This window comes from Phyllobates terribilis, unplaced genomic scaffold, assembly GCF_046119375.1.
Source record: "Phyllobates terribilis strain yellow unplaced genomic scaffold, ASM4611937v1 Scaffold_4__5_contigs__length_816908805, whole genome shotgun sequence".
NCBI classification, from domain to species: domain Eukaryota; kingdom Metazoa; phylum Chordata; class Amphibia; order Anura; family Dendrobatidae; genus Phyllobates; species Phyllobates terribilis.
This window is the reverse complement of record NW_027362764.1, coordinates 810,782,147-810,802,148: the sequence shown is the minus strand read 5'-3', so window position 1 is coordinate 810,802,148 and position 20,002 is coordinate 810,782,147. Positions and strand designations below refer to the sequence as shown.

At 47.0% G+C, this 20,002-nt stretch overlaps 1 protein-coding gene across 1 annotated transcript in view; it reads left to right on the top strand.

The window, feature by feature from the left end:
• The first annotated feature begins 1,352 nt into the window (after window positions 1–1,352).
• The window catches only part of FBXL6 (F-box and leucine rich repeat protein 6), a 154,881-nt gene continuing 136,231 nt past the window's right edge, over window positions 1,353–20,002 (top strand). The window contains exon 1 of the mRNA XM_073680099.1: window positions 1,353–1,507. Within this exon, the coding sequence (XP_073536200.1) occupies window positions 1,485–1,507 (23 nt within the window). The 5' untranslated portion in view covers window positions 1,353–1,484. The remainder of the gene's footprint in view (window positions 1,508–20,002) is intronic.

The following is a 20,002-nucleotide window of genomic DNA, read 5'->3' as shown; positions in this document are numbered from 1 at the left end:
TGGACATGCTCTGTGTCCTGTGTGATGATGATTGTACAGGAGGAGCTGCTCCGTCCTCATCATTGTAGTCTTCTATAGGAGATTGTAGTGGACATGCTCTGTGCTCTGTGTGGTGATGATTGTACAGGTGGAGCTGCTCCGTCCTCATCATTGTAGTCTTCTATAGGAGATTGTAGTGGACATGCTCTGTGCCCTGTGTGGTGATGATTGTACAGGTGGAGCTGCCCCGTCCTCATCATTGTAGTCTTCTATAGGAGATTGTAGTGGACATGCTCTGTGTCCTGTGTGATGATGATTGTACAGGTGGAGCTGCTCCGTCCTCCTCATTGTAGTCTTCTATAGGAGATTGTAGTGGACATGCTCTGTGTCCTGTGTGGTGATGATTGTACAGGTGGAGCTGCTCCGTCCTCATCATTGTAGTCTTCTATAGGAGATTGTAGTGGACATGCTCTGTGTCCTGTGCGGTGATGATTGTACAGGTGGAGCTGCCCCGTCCTCATCATTGTAGTCTTCTATAGGAGATTGTAGTGGACATGCTCTGTGCCCTGTGTGGTGATGATTGTACAGGTGGAGCTGCTCCGTCCTCATCATTGTAGTCTTCTATAGGAGATTGTAGTGGACATGCTCTGTGTCCTGTGCGGAGATCATCTGATCTGTCCCCACCTGTTGTCAGTGATTTCCCCGGTATTGTTACCATTTCTGGCTGCCCCCGTTGTTGGGCGTCCCCTTTGGTTGCCAGTGTGCGGCTCAGGTTCGGGGTCACTCTCTGACTCTGACTCTCTACCTTGAAGTTGCTGTTATGAACTAAAAAGATAATCGTGACAATAATGTTAGAAAAGTAATAAAAAAAATTAAGACAGAATTTTTTCAATAAAATGCAATGCGAGATATATTGTGTACGGCGGAGTCCATGTCTGATGGCAGTGAAGGCTGCGGCGCCCTCCTGTGACGGTGAAGGCTGCGGCGCCCTCCTGTGACGGTGAAGGCTGCGGCGCCCTCCTGTGACGGTGAAGGCTGCGGCGCCCTCCTGTGACGGTGAAGGCTGCGGCGCCCTCCTGTGACGGTGAAGGCTGCGGCGCCCTCCTGTGACGGTGAAGGCTGCGGCGCCCTCCTGTGACGGTGAAGGCTGCGGCGCCCTCCTGTGACGGTGAAGGCTGCGGCGCCCTCCTGTGACGGTGAAGGCTGCGGCGCCCTCCTGTGACGGTGAAGGCTGCGGCGCCCTCCTGTGACGGTGAAGGCTGCGGCGCCCTCCTGTGACGGTGAAGGCTGCGGCGCCCTCCTGTGACGGTGAATCTGTTCTGATGGCCCCAGTGTTCCCTGCAGAAGCTAAAGTGTTCTCCATTACTAGGCTGGCGCAGGTGTGTCGTCTCTGGCGCCAGGTGAGCTTTACTCCGGACCTCTGGCGGCAAGTGTCAGTGAGCAGATGCTGGACCACCCCAGTAAAGAATTACCCACCCAAACTGCAGAGCAAGATCAGGAACACCATGGAGGATCTGATCCAGAACCGGTGGGTGAGGCGTTGTGGTGTCCACTGGTGTGTGTGTGTGTGTGTGTGTGGTGTGCACTGGTGTGTGTGTGTGTGTGTGTGTGTGTGTGTGTGTGTGTGGTGTACACTGATCTCACCCCACTGCTCGTGAACATAACCCGTCTCTGATAGAAGAACCATCAGTGAGACCCTCTGTATATCAGAGAGGAGGAGCAGGTTTGTGCTGTTTTTCTTGTGAATTTTTGTTCAACAGAAAAATCAAAAAAAAATTGACTCTGCTGGCCCCCGGCCCGGGCACTGAGGACTCTGCTGGCCCCCGGCCCGGGCACTGAGGACTCTGCTGGCCCCCGGGCACTGAGGAGCCTCCCCAGAACGTCCCCGAGCCCCTCCATGTGTCACAGCAGGTGCAATGTTCTTTTCATTGCTCCATGTTTCCATCTGTGAACATAGAGCTGATGTGACGTCAAAAACGTCCAGTCTTGTCTCGTCTGTCCACAGGACGTTCCCCCAGAAGCTTCGTGGCTTATCAATATGCGTTGTGGCAAATTCTAGTCTGGCTTTTTGTGATTTGCTTTCAGTGGTTTTCTCCTCGGCCATCCTCCATGAAGTCCACTTTGTCCCTGATAGTGCTGGATGGTGCAACCTGACACTGATGGACCCCGGAGTTCACCTCTGATCTCTTTGGAAGTTGTTCTGTGCTTTGTGGTTCCCATTTGAATTATCAGTCTCCTGTATTTATCTACAGTTTTGTAGGGAGGTCGTCTACAGCCCCGTAGACCTTACACTTCTGAGCATTATGTGTAGCTGTAGTTAGAGGAACGTCCGGCTGTAGGCGACGTCTCATAGCCTTTACCGGTAACATGTTCTTTCTAATCTCCTGAGACCACATCAGCTTTCTCTGCTCCGTGTCGTGAGCCATGATAACAAACAGAAGAACAGCTCACAGAAAGCAGCAGTATATATAATATCTATTCATGTTCATATTGTTATTAACTGCCTGTCAAGGACTATCTTTAAGGACAGATCAGAAATGTCCATGAATACAAATAATGAAAAAAAACTTTACTATTAACCCCTTTCTGACATTGTCAGCAATAGTACGTCCCTGTTCCTTGGACCTATTGGACCAAGTACGTTCTATTACGCACAATGTGATCGCGCTCGCAAACAAGTGGTGCTGGGCGATCGCCGCTGGGTGTCAGCTGATTCTCACAGCTGACAACCGGTGCTATGTGCCAGGAGCAGTCCCACTCCCTGCACATTAACGCCTGAAGTGCGATCGACGTCGATCGCAGCATTCTGGGCGCAAGCGCGCTCCTCTTACCTTTTTTCCGGGGTCCCGCGCTGGGTCTGCTGGGTCCTGGTCATTGCCATGGTGACCCGATGTCATCATGACATCAGGAAGTTACTCTGATCATGTGTAGTGCACGATCAAAGTAACTTGTGCTGTGCAGCGCTGACAGGCTGTATAGCACAGGGATGCTGCTGCTGCATCCTTATGCTATGCCAGTTATCAGCCTGCAAAAAATGAAAGTCCCATAGTGGGACAAAGTGTAAAAGTAAGAAAAAGTGTCAAAGTGAAAAAAAATCACAAGCCGCCATGCAGCTCCATCAGCCAAAAAATAAAGTTAAAGCTCTCAGAATTATTTTTTCTATAAACTAGTTTTTATTGTGTAAAAGCGCCAAAACATGAAACAAAGATGTAAATGTAGTATCGCTGTAAACGTACCGACCCGAAGAACAACGCTGTCTTATCAATTTTACCACATGCGGAACGGCATAAAAAACATATAAAACTATTTCTGAATTGTTTTTTGTTTATTCTGCCTCCCAAAAATCGGAATAGAAAGCGATCAAAAAATGTCACGTGCCTAAAAATGATACCAATAAAAACATCAACTCATCCCGCAAAAAACAAGCCGTCACATGACTGTCGGCCAAAATGTGCAAAAATTATTGCAAAAACTAGTCTTTGCAAAAAAAAAAAAAAAAGTTTTTTTTAGTGTGTGACAGCTGCCAAACATAAAATCCCGATATGAATCTGGCATCGCTGTGTGGAAGTGAGGTTCAAAGGACCCCAACCCTTTGCTTATCCCTTGCCAAATTAACTTATTCAAGTGTATACGTGAAGCTTTGATATCAGACAGAGTCAGATACTGAACGTCTCTTGAAGAGAAATGGCGCAGGAAAGATGTGTTTATTATTCCAGCATAACATATATATGTTCAGTATAAAGGAAGGTCCCAATAGGGTGTCGCCCTGAGGCAATTGAGCAATCACAGTGGTCTCTGGCCCATGGTATAGATAAGTCTCATTATCTTGTCCTATGGGGTTAAGTGTTTCCCCCCCAGATATTCTCCTCATTCCTCAGGATATTCTCTTGGGAGGTCTCATGTTGAATCCTTTGTCTCGTCTCCTTCTTGTAAACAATTTGAAAGTCCACCTCTATAACCAGTTCCAACTAGTCCTTTCAGGGTATATATATATATATAGTGACACACGAGTGCAGATATCTGATATATATATCAAGGTTTTCATAATATATATTAAAGTGAAGGGTATATATGACTAAATGATATCCAATATAACAGATATATGCAAAACAAGATTGATAACATATAACAGAATATAAGTAGAGATATTTAGTATACATCAGTTTCATATAATGTTTTTTAGTAGATTTTAGAATCTTATCTTTAACACCTGTAATCGCACCGACCCGAAGAATAAAGTCGTCTAATCACTTATACCGCGCGAGGAACGGCGTAAAAAAAAATAAACGTTGGGGTTGGGCTAGGGTTTAGGTTTGGGTTGGGATTAGGGTTGGGATTTTTTCAAAAGTAAAGAAAAAAAATTACGATATGTCGACTAGTGTTGAGCGCAAGTGCTCGCTACTTGAGTTTGCATCGGGTGCTCGGGTATGCACCAAGTATCGCGGGTGCTGGAGTGACATGCTCGAGTCTCTGCCCCATATGTTTTGCTGGTGTTATACAGCCAAAAAAATCTTGCGGGGATTGCCTGCCATGCACGAGTGATCCCCGCATGTTTTTTTGGGTGTCTAATAACCATGAAACATGCGGGTGGGGACTCGAGCATGTCTCTCCAGCACCCGCCATACTTGGTGCATACCCGAGTACCCGATGCAAACTCAAGTAGCGAGCACTTGCGCTCAAGACTAATGACAACTTATTCAATATGATGACCTAATGTTATCAAATTCTGTGTCGTACCTCTGGGTTCACAATGTTCACTATACCCTTTGATAAAATCCTTGAGGGGGTCTAGTTTCCAAATGGAGTCACTTGTGGGGGTTTTTCACTGTTTAAGCCCATCAGGGGCTCTCCAAATTGCCTGTCTCGATTTCAGCAAATTTTGTGTTCAAGAATTCACACAGTGCTCCTTCCCTTCTGAACTCTGCCGTGCGCCCAAACACTGTATTTTCCCCACATACGGGGTATCGGCGTACTCAGGAGAAATTGCACAACAGTTTTTGGGGTCCATTTTCTCCTCTTACCCTTGTGAAAATCTGTGAAGCACCTGAAGGTTCAAGGTGCTCATCACACATCTAGATAAGTTCCCCGAGGGGTCTAGTTTCCAAAATGGGGTCACTTGTGGGGGGTTTCCACTGTTTAGGCACATCAGGGGCTCTCCAAACACAACATGGCGTCCGCTAATTATTCCAGCACATTTTACATTCAAAAAGTCAAATGGCGCTCCTTCCCTTCTGAACTCTGCCGTGCGCCCGAGCAGGAGAGATTGCACAAAAAATTTTGGGGTCCATTTTTTCTGTTATTTTTTTGCAAGAATAAGAAAAAATTTGGGTCTAAAATAAAATTTTTGTGAAAAAAAGGAAGATGTTATTTTTTCTTCCACATTCCAAAAATTCCTGTGAAGCTCCTGAAGGGTTAATAATCTTCTTGAATGTGGTTTTGAGCTTCTTGAGGGGTGCAGTTTTTAGAATGGTGTCACTTTTGGGTATTTTCTGTCATAAAGACCCCTCAAAGTCACTTCAAATGTGATGTGGACCCTAAAAAAATGGTTTTGTAAATTTTGTTGGAAAAATGAGAAATCGCTGGTCAACTTTTAACCCTTATAGCTCCCTAATAAAAAAAAAATATTGGTTCCAAAATGGTTCTGATGTAAAGTAGACATGTGGGAAATGTGATTTAGTAACTATTTTGTGGGACATATCGCTCTGATTTAAGGGCATGAAAATTCAAAGTTTGAAAATTGCTAAATTTTTGCCAAATTTCAGATTTTTTCACAAATGAACACAAGTGATATGAAAGAAATGTTACCACAATCATGAAGAACAAGATGTCACGAAGAAACAGTCTCAGAATCAGCGGGATCCGGTGAAGCTCCAGAGTTATTACCTCATAAAGGGACAGTGGTCAGAATTGTAAAAATTGTCTGATCATTAACGTGCAGACCACCCTCGGGGGTAAAATGAGGATCACAGCTGAGACCACCCCAGTTGGGGTTGCCGCACACAGGGTGGAGACTCTCCATGTGCTGCACCATGTCAGCTGTGATGGTCTATATGTAGGCTTGATTGTCTCTTTTTGGAGTTTCCGCACTATGCACATGTGATTGAGATGGATGTGATTACACATGATATAGGGGGTTTTGATAGCACTTGTATACATATGTAGACTCTGTCTCCCTGTCTTGTTCTCACATAGTAATTTATTGTAGCTGTTTTTTATCCCACATCTGCCTGTACTCATTTTAATAATAAAGTTTTTTTCGTTATTTGTATTGATGGACGTTTCTGATCTATCATTTAGGCGGCTTTCGTCGTCCCCCCCCTCATGATAACTAACAGCATAATGGCTACTTTTCACCCTGTAAATAGTCACGGACTGATCACAAGTCTGCAGAACCCTGTGATGATAAATACTGAAGACCCCTCATTGTCACTTGCCCCTACAGTCACGTTATTTTCAGTTTTTCTAGGGACATCATTTATGTCCAGGACTTTTCATTCATTCATTGTTTTTTTTCTTTTAAATTTTCTGTTGAACCAAAATTTAAAATAAAAAAAAAAGCTAAAGTCAGCTCCTCTCCAGTGATATCCAGGAGGTTTACACTGATCATTCTTCTGTCGGTGTCCGGTTCTTCCAGCGACCCATTGGGGGGGGGGGGGTTCTTATTTTACAGGAACGGACCAACAATTTTGTCCACATCTGTGTGTTGTAGGGATTGTTCTCAGGTGCGATGTGAGGCAAACAGGAGGCACATTCCTTTAAGTGTCCAGTACGATTTATTGGCTTCATAAACCGGCCAGAAAGTAAAATGCGAACAGTCTTCACTGCAGGCAAAAAGCAAAGAAAACAGTCCTTCTATCAAAGTCTCTGGTTAGCCAGTGCTGTGGTCACACAGGCTGGATAGCATCCAGTACATGGCCCAGTCTGGAGACAACCACACATAGGAGGCCTTCTCCCTCCAGACACACAAACTGTCAGGGTAAAAAAGAATATATATTTTCTCCACTTTTATACTTTTATACGCTTTGCTTATGTACTAACCACCATTTTGTGTCTTATAACAATAAGCTTTCCTTGCTACGTGTTACTTAGATCGAAATTTATGTTAAGATGGCGCCGGTATCAGCCAACATCTATTTCAGAGAAATGAAACTGAATCATCAACTGACTGTTGTCTGCCCAGAGACTGAGTTAAGGAGACATGGACCAATCAGGAGTGGCCGGATACTAGACATTTATGGCTTACCCCGCCCCGAACAACCCCTTTCCCCTCCCCATTATGTAGGGGTTTGTGCATGCGGAAATAAAAGCAGAACATTGCTGAGATCGTGGCTTGCCAGTAGCCTTCTGAGCATGCTCTGAGTTTGAACCAGCTTGTTGTCTGATTCATTCTTTGAATGGTTGACCCATGCTCATAGCCTTAATTTGGAGTGACTGGAGGACGAGTGGAATGTCGCTACGACCCCGACAAATGGCGCCCAACGTGGGGCGTGGCTAGCGGTACGCCGCCCTCTCGGACCCATATTGCTGACTTCCCTGGTGGTGACCGCGGCGGCTGAATTTGAGGCCTGATCAACCTCCACCGAACACGGTAAGTCGAGATGTATTTTATATGTCTCACTTGCCTGTGTGTCAGCCGCAGCGGTTCCTGTGGGGTTGTCAGTTTGGATCTGGGTGGGTGACCGGTCGAGTGGTGAGACCTCAAGCGTCCCGCGCCACGTCCCGTACCAGCAACTGTGAGACCGAGTGACGTCGCATGCCTGCGCGTGCTCGTGTGAACACCACCTCCTCCTCCCCCGGTCACTGTTCTTTTCTTAGATAGTTGCCTCCCGTGACTGATGGTCGATTCCAAGCCATCCCTAGATTGTAGTGTAAGGAAGAAAGAATCTGTGACGAATTGAGGAGTGCTCTTCGTCTACCACAGAGACTGCTGTAAAGTCAAGGTTAGGAAAGGAGATAGATTGAGGTGTCTCTCTATCTCACCAGTGTATTGAGGAGTGCTCTACACTGACGGGTGGTGACCTGTAATCAGGGTGCCGTGGTGAGTCGCACTGTAAAGTCGCCATTCAAGGTTAGGGAAGGGGATAGATTGAGGTGTCTCTCTATCTCACCAGTGTATTGAGGTGTGCTCTACACTGACCGGTGGCGACCTGTGGACTGCATCAGTGATCTGAGTCGCGACAGATCATTGCATTCTATAAGAAAATGTTGCGTATGTTTAAATCTGAAAGACCTGGCAAGTTGCCGGATGGTGCTGTGGGAGTTATCCAGCTACTAGAGTCACGGGAAGGCAAGGAGGCTGTTAAGAATGTTAGGAATCTGTATTAAATGATAAGACTACCCAGTACGGGCAGACTTCAGCCTTCAGTGTAGAAGGAATGCGTTATACAAAATAAGGGAAGTTGAGTGATGAAGGACACCTGCACCAGGCTCAGACACATCTTAGAGTAGATGGTACAGGGGGAACAGAGAATGCCGAGCCTTTGTTCGGATACATGAAAGCTGCAGAATGTGATTTGTTATGTGACCCTAAATTGGCCGTAACCCCGTTGATGCCTGTCACTACACCGAGCCCTCAGCCACCACCCTATAATGGTGCCGACGCCAAATCATCGGAAGGATGGACGTGTCGTATGTGCGAAGAGCAGAACCCGCCCTGGGCGAAGTTCTGCTGTGTCTGTGGGGCGGGCCGCCCATGGCACGATGCCCAGCCTGCCTCCAAGAACAATCCCACTCCCACTCCAACTCCTCCCTCCAACGGACATCTTACTTCACCTTTTACTTGTTGTGGGAGGCCCGGGAAACCCCAATCTGGCCTATATCCACTACTAGATCCGTCCGGTGCTTATTACCAGCCGCCAGCACGGGTGGAAAAGCCCGCAGTCCCAGAGCACCCATCTGAAACTAATGTGATACCCTCTGCTCCAGTCCACGATGCTGAGGCGCTCCCTCTGTTCCCCATGGGGGTCGCCCATAACTCTGGGGATATCCTCCTCAACTCCCCAGAATTTCAGGCCAGACTGCTCTCGCTCCGCCAACATACTGTTACTCAAGACGATACGGAGCCAGATGAGGGTTGGGCTCAAGATACTCCAGCGCCCCCCCCCCTTTACCCCATACGTCTCCTATGGCATCCTCCACCCCACATTCATTGCCCATACTCTGGCCCTTGCTCCAAGCAACTGCTGAAAGAGCACCAGCCCCTCAGAAGTCTGGGACCCCTGCCGCTCCCGGAATCTAGTAGACCCATCAGGATGCCCTGTCACTCTGTCAATAGGCTATGGTGACATCCTTACACATCGGGTGGGGGCCATAGTCAACCCTGCAAACACCCGTATGAGCCATGCTGGAGAATTGGCTCGTAAAATTGCCCTTGCTGCTGGTTCCACTCTGGCTGCAGAATGCCAGGCTCACTTAGCCGAAAACGGAGAGCTTTCAAAAGGCCATGGATTCCACAAAAGCAGGATCCCTTAGTACGTATGAATACGGCCTAGAATACATGAAACAGTTAAAAGCCTGGGCTCAGGATCGCTTGTCAGATCAAGCTGGGTCTGTACAAGATGTTCAACAAGACCCTGATGAATCTGTGGAAAGATATGCTGCAAGACTCAGCATGCATTTTGAGGATCTCGGATACAGTCCTCACGTCAAGACGCAGGCCGCCCTGTTGGTTCAGGCCCTAGTAGATGGCCTACAAGACGCCCTCAGAGATGAGGTTCTGAGGGTACGCCCCGAGATCCGTTCTTCTTCTTTTAACGACGCGGTGGACATTGTCAAAGCTTTCCAAAAAGCCATGCTAAAAATGGAAAAGGATACTAAGCCAAAGAAGAAAGCCGCTCCTGCCATGGTATATCAAGCTCAAGAAAGCTACCCACCCCCTGGCAACCAATATGGAATCAAGTGGGCAATGGTTAAAGGCACAGGTGATGATACTCCTCCCACATATAGAAAACAAGACTGAAGAGATGACAGGGGGCCACCTAGAGACAGGAGACAATCTCGTGATTCTGAAGGACGCATACTGTGTTGGAAATGTGGTAGCCCTAATCACATTCTCAGAGACTGTCCAACCCGCAGACAGTACCATGACCGCTCGTTTCATGACGGTCCACGCAATCATGGACCTTCCCGTGAACCATCTCACCCACGCCAATGACGGCCCGGTCAACCAGTGTCCACTTTCCCGGCTACGCACCCCACGGCCGCCTGTGGGACTGTCACTTTACAGGTGGACCATCAACCATTGAAGTTTCTGGTGGACACTGGGGCGGCCACATCTGTCATTTCTTCCACACAGCTCCCTCCCTCGGTATCCCTATCACCGGATACCCTCACCTGTGTTGGGGTGGAAGGCCAACATATTTCCTCTCCACTCACAGTCCCTGTGTCTGCAGGACCGTTCACCGGAGTACTCACAAGATTCTTGGTCTCAGAAACTTGCCCCGTTAATTTGTTGGGAGCCGATCTCTTAGAGCGGATGAAGGCAACTATTACCTTTGGAAACCATGGTATGGAGCTTCTTCTGCGAGATCCTCATTCCGAACAAGGGACTGAAGATCGCTGCGTTCTCAAAGCCTTCCCTCTCATGATGATGACCATACAACCTCACACTCTTCTTGAAACCTCACAGTTCCCTCACTCTTTGTGGTCCAGCGGGCCAGAGGACGTTGGCCTCCTGCAGGTTCCCCCGGTCCAAGTACACCTCAAGCCTGGACACAGGTACCCACGGTTGCCACAATACCCCCTCAAGGCGGCACAAGAACAAAGCTTGGGTACCCAAATCGCTTCCCTCCAGGAGTCAGGAGTCCTTGTCAGATGTGTATCTCCATTCAATACACCCCTCTTTCCTGTAAAAAAGAAAACCGCACCGGGAGAGCCTCCAAGATACCGGTTGGTTCAGGATCTCAGAGCCGTCAATGCAGCTACCATTTTAGAAACTCCAGTGGTACCCAACCCAAACACCCTCTTGTCTCAGGTGCCTCCAACGGCCACCTTGTTTACGGTGTTAGATCTGGCCAACGCCTTCTTCAGTATACCCTTGCATGAAGATTCGTGGTTTCTTTTTGCCTTTACCTTTCAAGGAGCACAGCTTACATGGACCAGGACTCCACAAGGAGCCCAGAACTCTCCTAACCAATTCACTCATTCTATGAAGTCTATTCTGGAGCCATGGGTTCAAGAGAACCCTCAGGTCACTCTTCTACAATATGTGGATGATCTTTTACTCTGCGGCACTGAAGAAAATTTGCCAGAGATGTCAGTATCCCTTCTCTGGTTTCTTCACTCAGCTAACTGTAAAGTCTCGAAAGGCAAAGTCCAATGGTGTCTGCCCAAGGTCATTTTCCTCGGACATTGTATATCACAAGGTGCTAGACATCTGACTGAAGAAAGAAAACAAGCCATCATGGATATCACCTTCCCAACCACCTACTCCGCTATGCAGACTTTCCTTGGTCTCATCACTTACTGCAGGCAATGGATCCCGGATGCCTCAAAGCTTATGCAACCCCTGTATGACTGTCTTAAGGACGAAGGCTCCGTCTGGCTTCATGCTGAAGATTCACGTATCTCTCACCAACGCAGACTATGTTTTGACAGCCTTAAACAGGCTGTTGTCTCTGCCCCGGCCTTGGGCTTACCAGACTATACTCAGCCATTTCACCTCTTTGTCTCGGAATCGGAAGGTCATGCCTCTGGAGTTCTAGCACAACGCTATGATCATAAGTATCGGCCTTTAGGCTACTACTCAGCCCGAATGCAGCAGCAGGAGTTTTAGAAATAACTACACAAATAGATAAATGTAAACACAAGCAGGTGTAGTGCTATAGAAATATAAAACTTAACATTTATTATCACTGAATAAAATATATGCAATATACAAGGACCTAAAAAAACACAGATATACTGTCTGTGATATTAGATAGCCAAAATACTTCCATGTATTGTTGCGTCCAAAGATATAAATATATGTCATATAAGCATATTGTATCTCCGACGCCACCAAGAAAGTGTGGCAGAAAGAAAATGATGGAGCCTACAGGACACTATACAACTTATTGTGTCTCAGAATGTGAGAACGCAGAAACATTAACCCAATCAATGGTAACCATTTAAACTATGCTATATATAGAAATGGAACATCCTCACCAATTTTGATATCCGTTCCTGCTCTCAGACTTCAAGGATAGCTCCATATAATGGGGGCAGACCAAGTCTCATTGGGTCACCAGCCCATCACAAAATACCGCTCCCGACGCGTTTCTTTGCCTTAGCTAGTCATCAGGGGAAAAAAAGAGAAGACATGCGGTATGCACGCTGCCCACAATCGCGCAGCTCATTCACCAGACAGCGCCATGGCTTTTTTTCCCCTGATGACTAGCTAAGGCAAAGAAACGCGTCGGGAGCGGTATTTTGTGATGGGCTGGTGACCCAATGAGACTTGGTCTGCCCCCATTATATGGAGCTATCCTTGAAGTCTGAGAGCAGGAACGGATATCAAAATTGGTGAGGATGTTCCATTTCTATATATAGCATAGTTTAAATGGTTACCATTGATTGGGTTAATGTTTCTGCGTTCTCACATTCTGAGACACAATAAGTTGTATAGTGTCCTGTAGGCTCCATCATTTTCTTTCTGCCACACTTTCTTGGTGGCGTCGGAGATACAATATGCTTATATGACATATATTTATATCTTTGGACGCAACAATACATGGAAGTATTTTGGCTATCTAATATCACAGACAGTATATCTGTGTTTTTTTAGGTCCTTGTATATTGCATATATTTTATTCAGTGATAATAAATGTTAAGTTTTATATTTCTATAGCACTACACCTGCTTGTGTTTACTACTCAGCCCGCCTGGACCCTGTCGCCCGAACTGCCCCCACGTGCCTTAAAGCGGTCCACGCTGCTCACATCCTCCTTGACAAGTCAGCTGATATCGTCCTTGGACATGATCTAGTTATACAGGCCGGCCATGATCTCTCGGCTGTTCTGCAACAAACCTCTCCGAAACATCTAACCAACCAAAGACACCTGCGGCTGCAGTGTTCCCTATTGTTGCCCTCCAATATAACATTTCTCAGATGTCTGACTATCAACCCTGCCACTTTGCTTCCACCTTCTAGGGGGGAAGATGAACAGGGTGAAGGTCCATTGGTGGAACCTCATGATTGTATAAAAATTTTTGCAGGAAGAGACTTCTGCTCCAGAGAATATGGTGGCACATCCGCTCGCACACCCTGCCTTGCACCTATGGACTGATGGATCCCGTTTCGCAGACCCTCAAGGGAAGTTCCACACGGGATATGCTGTCACAACAGACCTAACAGTTCTGAAGGCTGAAGCTCTACCACCATACATGTCTGCACAAGAAGCTGAACTTGTAGCTCTCACAGAAGCCTGCCACCTGGCAGCTGGAACAACGGCAAACATATATACCGATTCTAGGTATGGACATGGAATTTGCAATGATTTTGGACTCTTGTGGAAGTCTAGAGGATTCATCACAGCTGCAGGTACACCAGTGAAACATGCCTCATGGATTAAGGCCCTAATGAAGGCCCTGGAACTACCCATTCAGGTTGCTGTTATCAAGGTCAAGGCTCGTGGAAGACTAGATTCCAGGGAAGCCAGGGGCAACCACCTAGCTGACCAAGCAGCCAAGACTGCAGCAGTGGAGAATGTGTCATCAAAGTGGCAGGAAAAGGAAGAAGAGATGGGGGAGACCCTGCAAACCGTAGCTGTGGCGCTCACTAGAGCAAGAACCAAGGAACAGCCGGCGGAAGACCATACAAGTCCAGCGGAGACACGAGTGGAATCCAGGGGGGTCAGGATGCCTGAAGAAAAATTGTGTGAGGAACAAAGGAAGACCCCCACTGAAGAAGTCAAGCAATGGAAAGCGGCGGGAGCCGTGCTGGCAGGTCGCAAAGATTTAAAGGTCAACTCGACTCTTTACCAAGTGGACGGAAAACCTTGCTTGCCTAGGCGCATGTACTCAGCCGTGGCAGCATGGGCTCACGGGCCTACACACAGAGGAAAGAATCAAGCCTTGGCATGTATCAAGAAACTGTACTTTGCACCCGGAATCTCTTCCACTGTGACTGCATACTCAAAATCCTGCTCTGTCTGCGCTACCTGCAACCCAACGTGTACGGCACGGGTCCCTCTCCAACACCTGGCTAAACCAGACTACCCTTGGCAGAGAATACAAGTCGACCATATCCAAATGCCTAAAGCAGGAAAATATGAGTACGTTTTGGTAGCCGTGGATATGTTCTCAGCCTGGCCCGAGGCCTACCTGGTTGTCAACATGACTGCTAAAGTCACAGCCAAGAAACTGATCAGTGAAATTGCCTGCAGATTTGGAGTTCCCCAAGTCATAGAATCGGATCAAGGACCAGCTTTCACAGCAAATATCTACAAAGAACTTTGGAACATGTTGGGAACAGATTTGGGCCTCCACACTCCATACCATCCTGCCAGTTCAGGCAAAGTGGAAAGAATGAATTCCACACTCAAGACCCAGCTCTTGAAAATGACCCAAGATCATCCCCTCCCCTGGCCCGACCTACTCCCTATAGTATTGTATCATATCACACACACCCCACAAGCTAAACATGGGCTGACTCCCTATGAAATTTTGTTTGGGACCCCACCTAAAATAGGAGAAATTAGGCCCCAAGAGTTGTCTGAAACACATGATAGAGTAGTAAAATTTGTGATTGCTCTGTCTAAAGAATTGACTAACACCCGCTCTACAGTATCTGCTTCTCTCCCAGAATCCACAGGTGATGCGGTACATGATTTCACCCCAGGCGACCTGGTGTACGTAAAGAAGTTTGTCCGGAAAGACTGTCTCCAACCCAGATTTGAGGGCCCCTACACTGTGATCCTGACTACTCCTACAGCTCTGAAGCTTGAGGGCAGGAGCACCTGGATTCACGCCTCCCACTGCAAGAGAGACAGAACGAGCCTATAAAAGATGACTACCTTCTTCTATATCCTTTCCATATGCTTACTGTCTGTCCCAGGGTGGACAGCTACCACATTCTGGGTAGATACTCACGCAAAAATCCAGACGTATCGATTTGATTACTGTGACATAGTGGATTGTGCAGGAATGACATGGTATGCTGCATAGTCCCCTCATACAGGAAAGCTATAAACAATGCTGTTCCAACCCCCCATGACAGAGTCCAATTGAGAGATTTAGTTTAGAGTCAGTTGGGAGAACTCCATGTGTCATTTAGGGTAGGGCTCAATTGTTTGGGGGCGTCCCATAAGGGGGCAGCTTCTAAGATGATTGGGTGAAGAAATCCACCTCCCCTCTCCCCACACATGGACAGTCTCAAAGGCCCCGAAGCAAAGGAAAGCTTAGTGTTTAGGGGGGAATGTCAGGGTAAAAAAGAATATATATTTTCTCCACTTTTATACTTTTATACGCTTTGCTTATGTACTAACCACCATTTTGTGTCTTATAACAATAAGCTTTCCTTGCTACGTGTTACTTATGGTAAGATGGCGCCGGTATCAGCCAGCACCTGTTTCAGAGAAATGAAACCGAAACATCAACTGACGGTTGTCTGCCCAGAGACTGAGTTAAGGAGACGTGGACCAATCAGGAGTGGCCGGATACAAGACATTTATGGCTTACCCCGCCCCGAGCAATCCATTTATGGCTTACCCCGCCCCGAACAACCCCTTTCCCCTCCCCATTATGTAGTGTATTTAGGTTTGTGCATGCGGAAATAAAGGGGGAACATTGCTGAGATCGTGGCTTGCCAGTAGCCTTCTGAGCATGCTCTGAGTTTGAACCAGCTTGTTGTCTGACTCATTCTTTGAATGGTTGACCCATGCTCATAGCCTTAATTTGGAGTGACTGGAGGACGAGTGGAATGTCGCTACGACCCCGACAAAACCATGTGCCAAACAACAACCATCATTATATAGACTGTTAACCCAGAGGTGAGGTATGCAGGTAGATGGACCCGCCACTCTCTACCCGGTCCCAGGTGCACCAAATGATCCTCTTAGTGCTTACATGCCCTAGAGAAACACTCCGGGTTACATCACAGAGACCAGCCATCTCTGGGACACATACCTCTCATCGACTATGCGGCCATTAGCCACCTTACAATGTATATATGTACAGCCCCTCCCCCACTGCCGGTCCTGTCTGGAGATGTGTCCTGATCACACTTCTGCCCTGGAGGGAGATCAGGGTGTGATTACGTCTCACACAGGAGGAGTGCAGTGCAGACAGGCGACTCCAGTGTCGATGTGCGACAGCCTGATCTCCCTGCAGAGTACAGGTCGCCTCCGCACAGCAGACATGAGTGTGCTCCTACTCTGGTGGGAGTGGGCTCTTCTTTCCTTTAAGTGTGGCTGCCTACACATGATTGGTCGGCATCATACAGGGAGAAGTACACACCCCCAGTGAAAACTGTCTGATGGCACCCACTTGCATTTACCAAGAGTTAACTCATTAGGTGCCAAATTCTTTGATTGCTAAGATCTGCGCAAGCGAGAGGTGAGATTAGAAGAAAAAAAAAAAGCTTTCTTCTGCTCTGCAGCCACCATTACATCGTGTGTCCTCTTCAACATGAAAACTTGGTGAAAGGTCCTCATTAACCGGTTCAGGACCGCCCACTGTACATAAACGTCGGCGCTGCCTGGGCTCTGTGCAGCGCCGACGTTTAAAAACGGTGGGTGGTCCCGCAGCGCTCAGGACCCCCAGGGTCCTGCTAGCGCTGCGGTACCGGTTCAGAGCGATAGCTCTGACATGTGGCATCATGGGGACCTGATTGGATCAGGTCCCCATGATGTTAACCTGTTCCTATCTTCTAGATGCCGCGATCCATAGCGATCGCGGCATTTAAAAGATAGGGACAGCCGGTGGTCGGCGATCGGGACCCCCCCACATACCTGTCAGCGGCGGGGATCCCGGTGCTGTGACCTCTGACATCATCGAGACCTGATTGGCTCAGGTCTCGATGATGTCAGCGTCACACCAGCCAATCAGAGAGATCACCAGGGAAGTTTGTTTTAGCAACAAACTTTCCCGGGCGATCTGCCTGATAAATGCAGTTTCTCCTCCGATCTCAGTGAGAGAGTAGAGGAGAAACAGTGTGACAAGAGCTGTCAGCCTTGCCACTGTGAAAGTAAAAAAAAAAAAAAATAAAAAAGAAAGTAAGAGTTAAGGTTAGTGAGTCTGTCAGATCAGTCAGTCCAGTCAGTCAGTCCTGTCAGATCTGTCAGTCCTGTCAGTCAGATCTGTCAGTCCTGTCAGTCAGTCAGTCCTGTCAGATCTGTCAGTCAGTCCTGTCAGTCAGTCAGTCCTGTCAGTCAGTCAGTCCTGTCAGATCAGTCCGGTCACTCCTGTCCGGTCCCGTCCTTTCAGTCCGGTCCGTTCAGTCCAGTCAAAAAATCTAAAAATAAAATGTCCGGTCAGACTTATACCGCAGAGGAGGTGTATGCCCTGCTGTGTTCTGACACTGATGACAGCGCAATCTCAGATGGAGATGTGGATTTTGAGGGCTTTAGTAGCGGCGACACTGAGAGCTCAGAAATGAGCAGTGATTCTGGTCCATCCTCAAGCCCAAGGACCAGTACAACAATAGGGGCAAATAGCGCTACTGGAGAAACGTCTCCAAATCAGGGACCACTGCCCAGTACAAGCGCTGCCCCTGCTACTAGTGAATTGGCGCACGCCAGTGTACAAGGGGCTTTGCCACGTGATCTAGCATTTCCCAGATGGGGGGCTTCGGATTCGGCTGCTCCATTCAGCCCTGATTTCAACGCCATTCCTGGTATAAATGTGGAGGTGGAAGATTTTGGACCAATTCATTTTTTTAATTAGTTTTTTACAGACAGCTTGCTAGAGCATATTGTCGTGCAAACAAATTTATACGCGTCCCAATTAATAAGCCAGAATCCCCGATCTTACTATGCTAGGGCAAATTTATGGACACCAACTAATGTCCCGGAAATAAAAAATTTTTTAGGACTTACATTTGCCATGGGGCTTGTTAAAAAACCGAGCATTCGATCCTACTGGTCCAACCACCCTGTTCAAGCCACCCCTATGTTTTCAGTCATTCTGCCTAGGACCCGTTATGAAATGCTCATGCGGTTTTGGCATTTTAACGACAATAGTCAATGCCTGCCCAGAAATGCCCCAGAACATGACAGGTTATATAAAATTAGACCCATCATTGAAAATTTGTCAGAAAAATTCTTAAGCCTCTACACCCCAACACAAAATATTTCTATAGATGAGTCCCTTGTAAAATTCAAAGGAAGACTGCACCTCAAGCAATTTATCCCATCTAAAAGGGCAAGGTTTGGAATAAAGATCTATAAAATGTGCGAAAGTTCAACCGGATACACATCCGCTTTTCGCATATATGAGGGGAAAGATAGCCAACTAAACCCACCAGGATGCCCTACTTATCTGGGGACATCTGGAAAAATTGTTTGGGTGCTGATAAGTCCATTTTTTCAAAAAGGCTACAATCTATATGTGGACAATTATTACACCAGCAGACCCCTATTTAAAAGTCTGGTTGAACACAACATCGGGGCTTGTGGGACCATCCGTAAAAACCGTCAGGGGTTTCCACAACCATTGGTCAACCAAAAGTTCCAAAAGGGGCAGTCAGGGGCTGTACGCAACGGAGAGCTGCTTGCCCTGAAATATAGGGATAAGAGGGATATTTTTGTCCTCAGCTCGATCCACACAGATGCCACAAGGGCCACTGTAGAACTAGGATCCACCACTCCGAAGCAAAAACCTGTGTCAGTCATTGACTACAACAAACACATGGGGGGTGTGGACCTTGCAGACCAGGTTCTACAGCCATACCAGGTATCAAGAAAGTCCTAGACCTGGTATAAAAAGTTGGTTATCTATTTGTTTCAGGTGGCCACATACAATCCTTTTGTGTTGTACAAAAAAGCAGGAAATTCAGATCCTTTTCTTGATTATCAAGAAAAGGTAATTGAAAATCTTGTCTTTCAAAGTGTTGGCCCCGCTCATCCATTAGAATCTGAGGATGTGAAAAGACTCACTGAGCGACATTTTATTGCACTTATTCCAGCAACGGAAACAAGAAGGAACCCCCAGAAAAGATGTCGTGTATGTACTAAGAGAGGAATGAGGCGTGATACCCGCTACTATTGCCCACAATGCCCATCATTGCCAGCCTTATGCGTCACTGACTGCTTTAAAATCTTCCACACAGAACCACGTTTTTAAACTGTAATAATGTATCTCATTATGTCATTCAAACATTTGGTTCATTTAGTGAATGACACATTCGAGTAGAGCTCACTTCATTTCCAGGGGGGGTTCTCCAGAATCTAAACCTTCCATTGCGTGCTTGTTTCTGGAAATCATCCATTGAGTTAAAATGGTCACTAAACCCATAGATGAATTCCCAGAGGGGTTTCATTTCCAAAATGGGGTCACTTCAGGGGGGATTCTTTAGCTCTGGTACTCTGAAAAGTGCCAGAACAGCATAATCCCCCCTGAAGTGACCCCATTATAGAAATGACACCTCTGTGGGAATTCATCTATGGGTTTAGTGACCATTTACCGATCTACTTATTTTCCCACCACTAGATTAATTTATACAGAGGAGTAGATTGTAAAATTCGGTCACTTGTTGTGGGTTTCCTCTGTTTAGGCACCTCAGGGGCTCTCCAAATGCAACATGGCGTCCGCTATCCATTCCAGTCAAATTTCCATTCCAAAAGTCAAATGGCGCTCCTTACCTTCCAAGCCATGCCGTGCGCCCAAACAGTGGCTTTGCACCACATATGGGGTATCAGCGTGCTCAGGAGAAATTGCACAACACATTTTGGGGTCCATTTTTTCTGGCTGCCCTTGTGAAAATTAAAAATTTGAGGTTAAAGTAGCAGTTTTGTGAAAAAAAGTTAAATGTTCATTGTTTTCTTCCACATTCCAAAAATTCCTGTGAAGCACCTGAAGGGTTAATAATCTTCTTGAATGTGGTTTT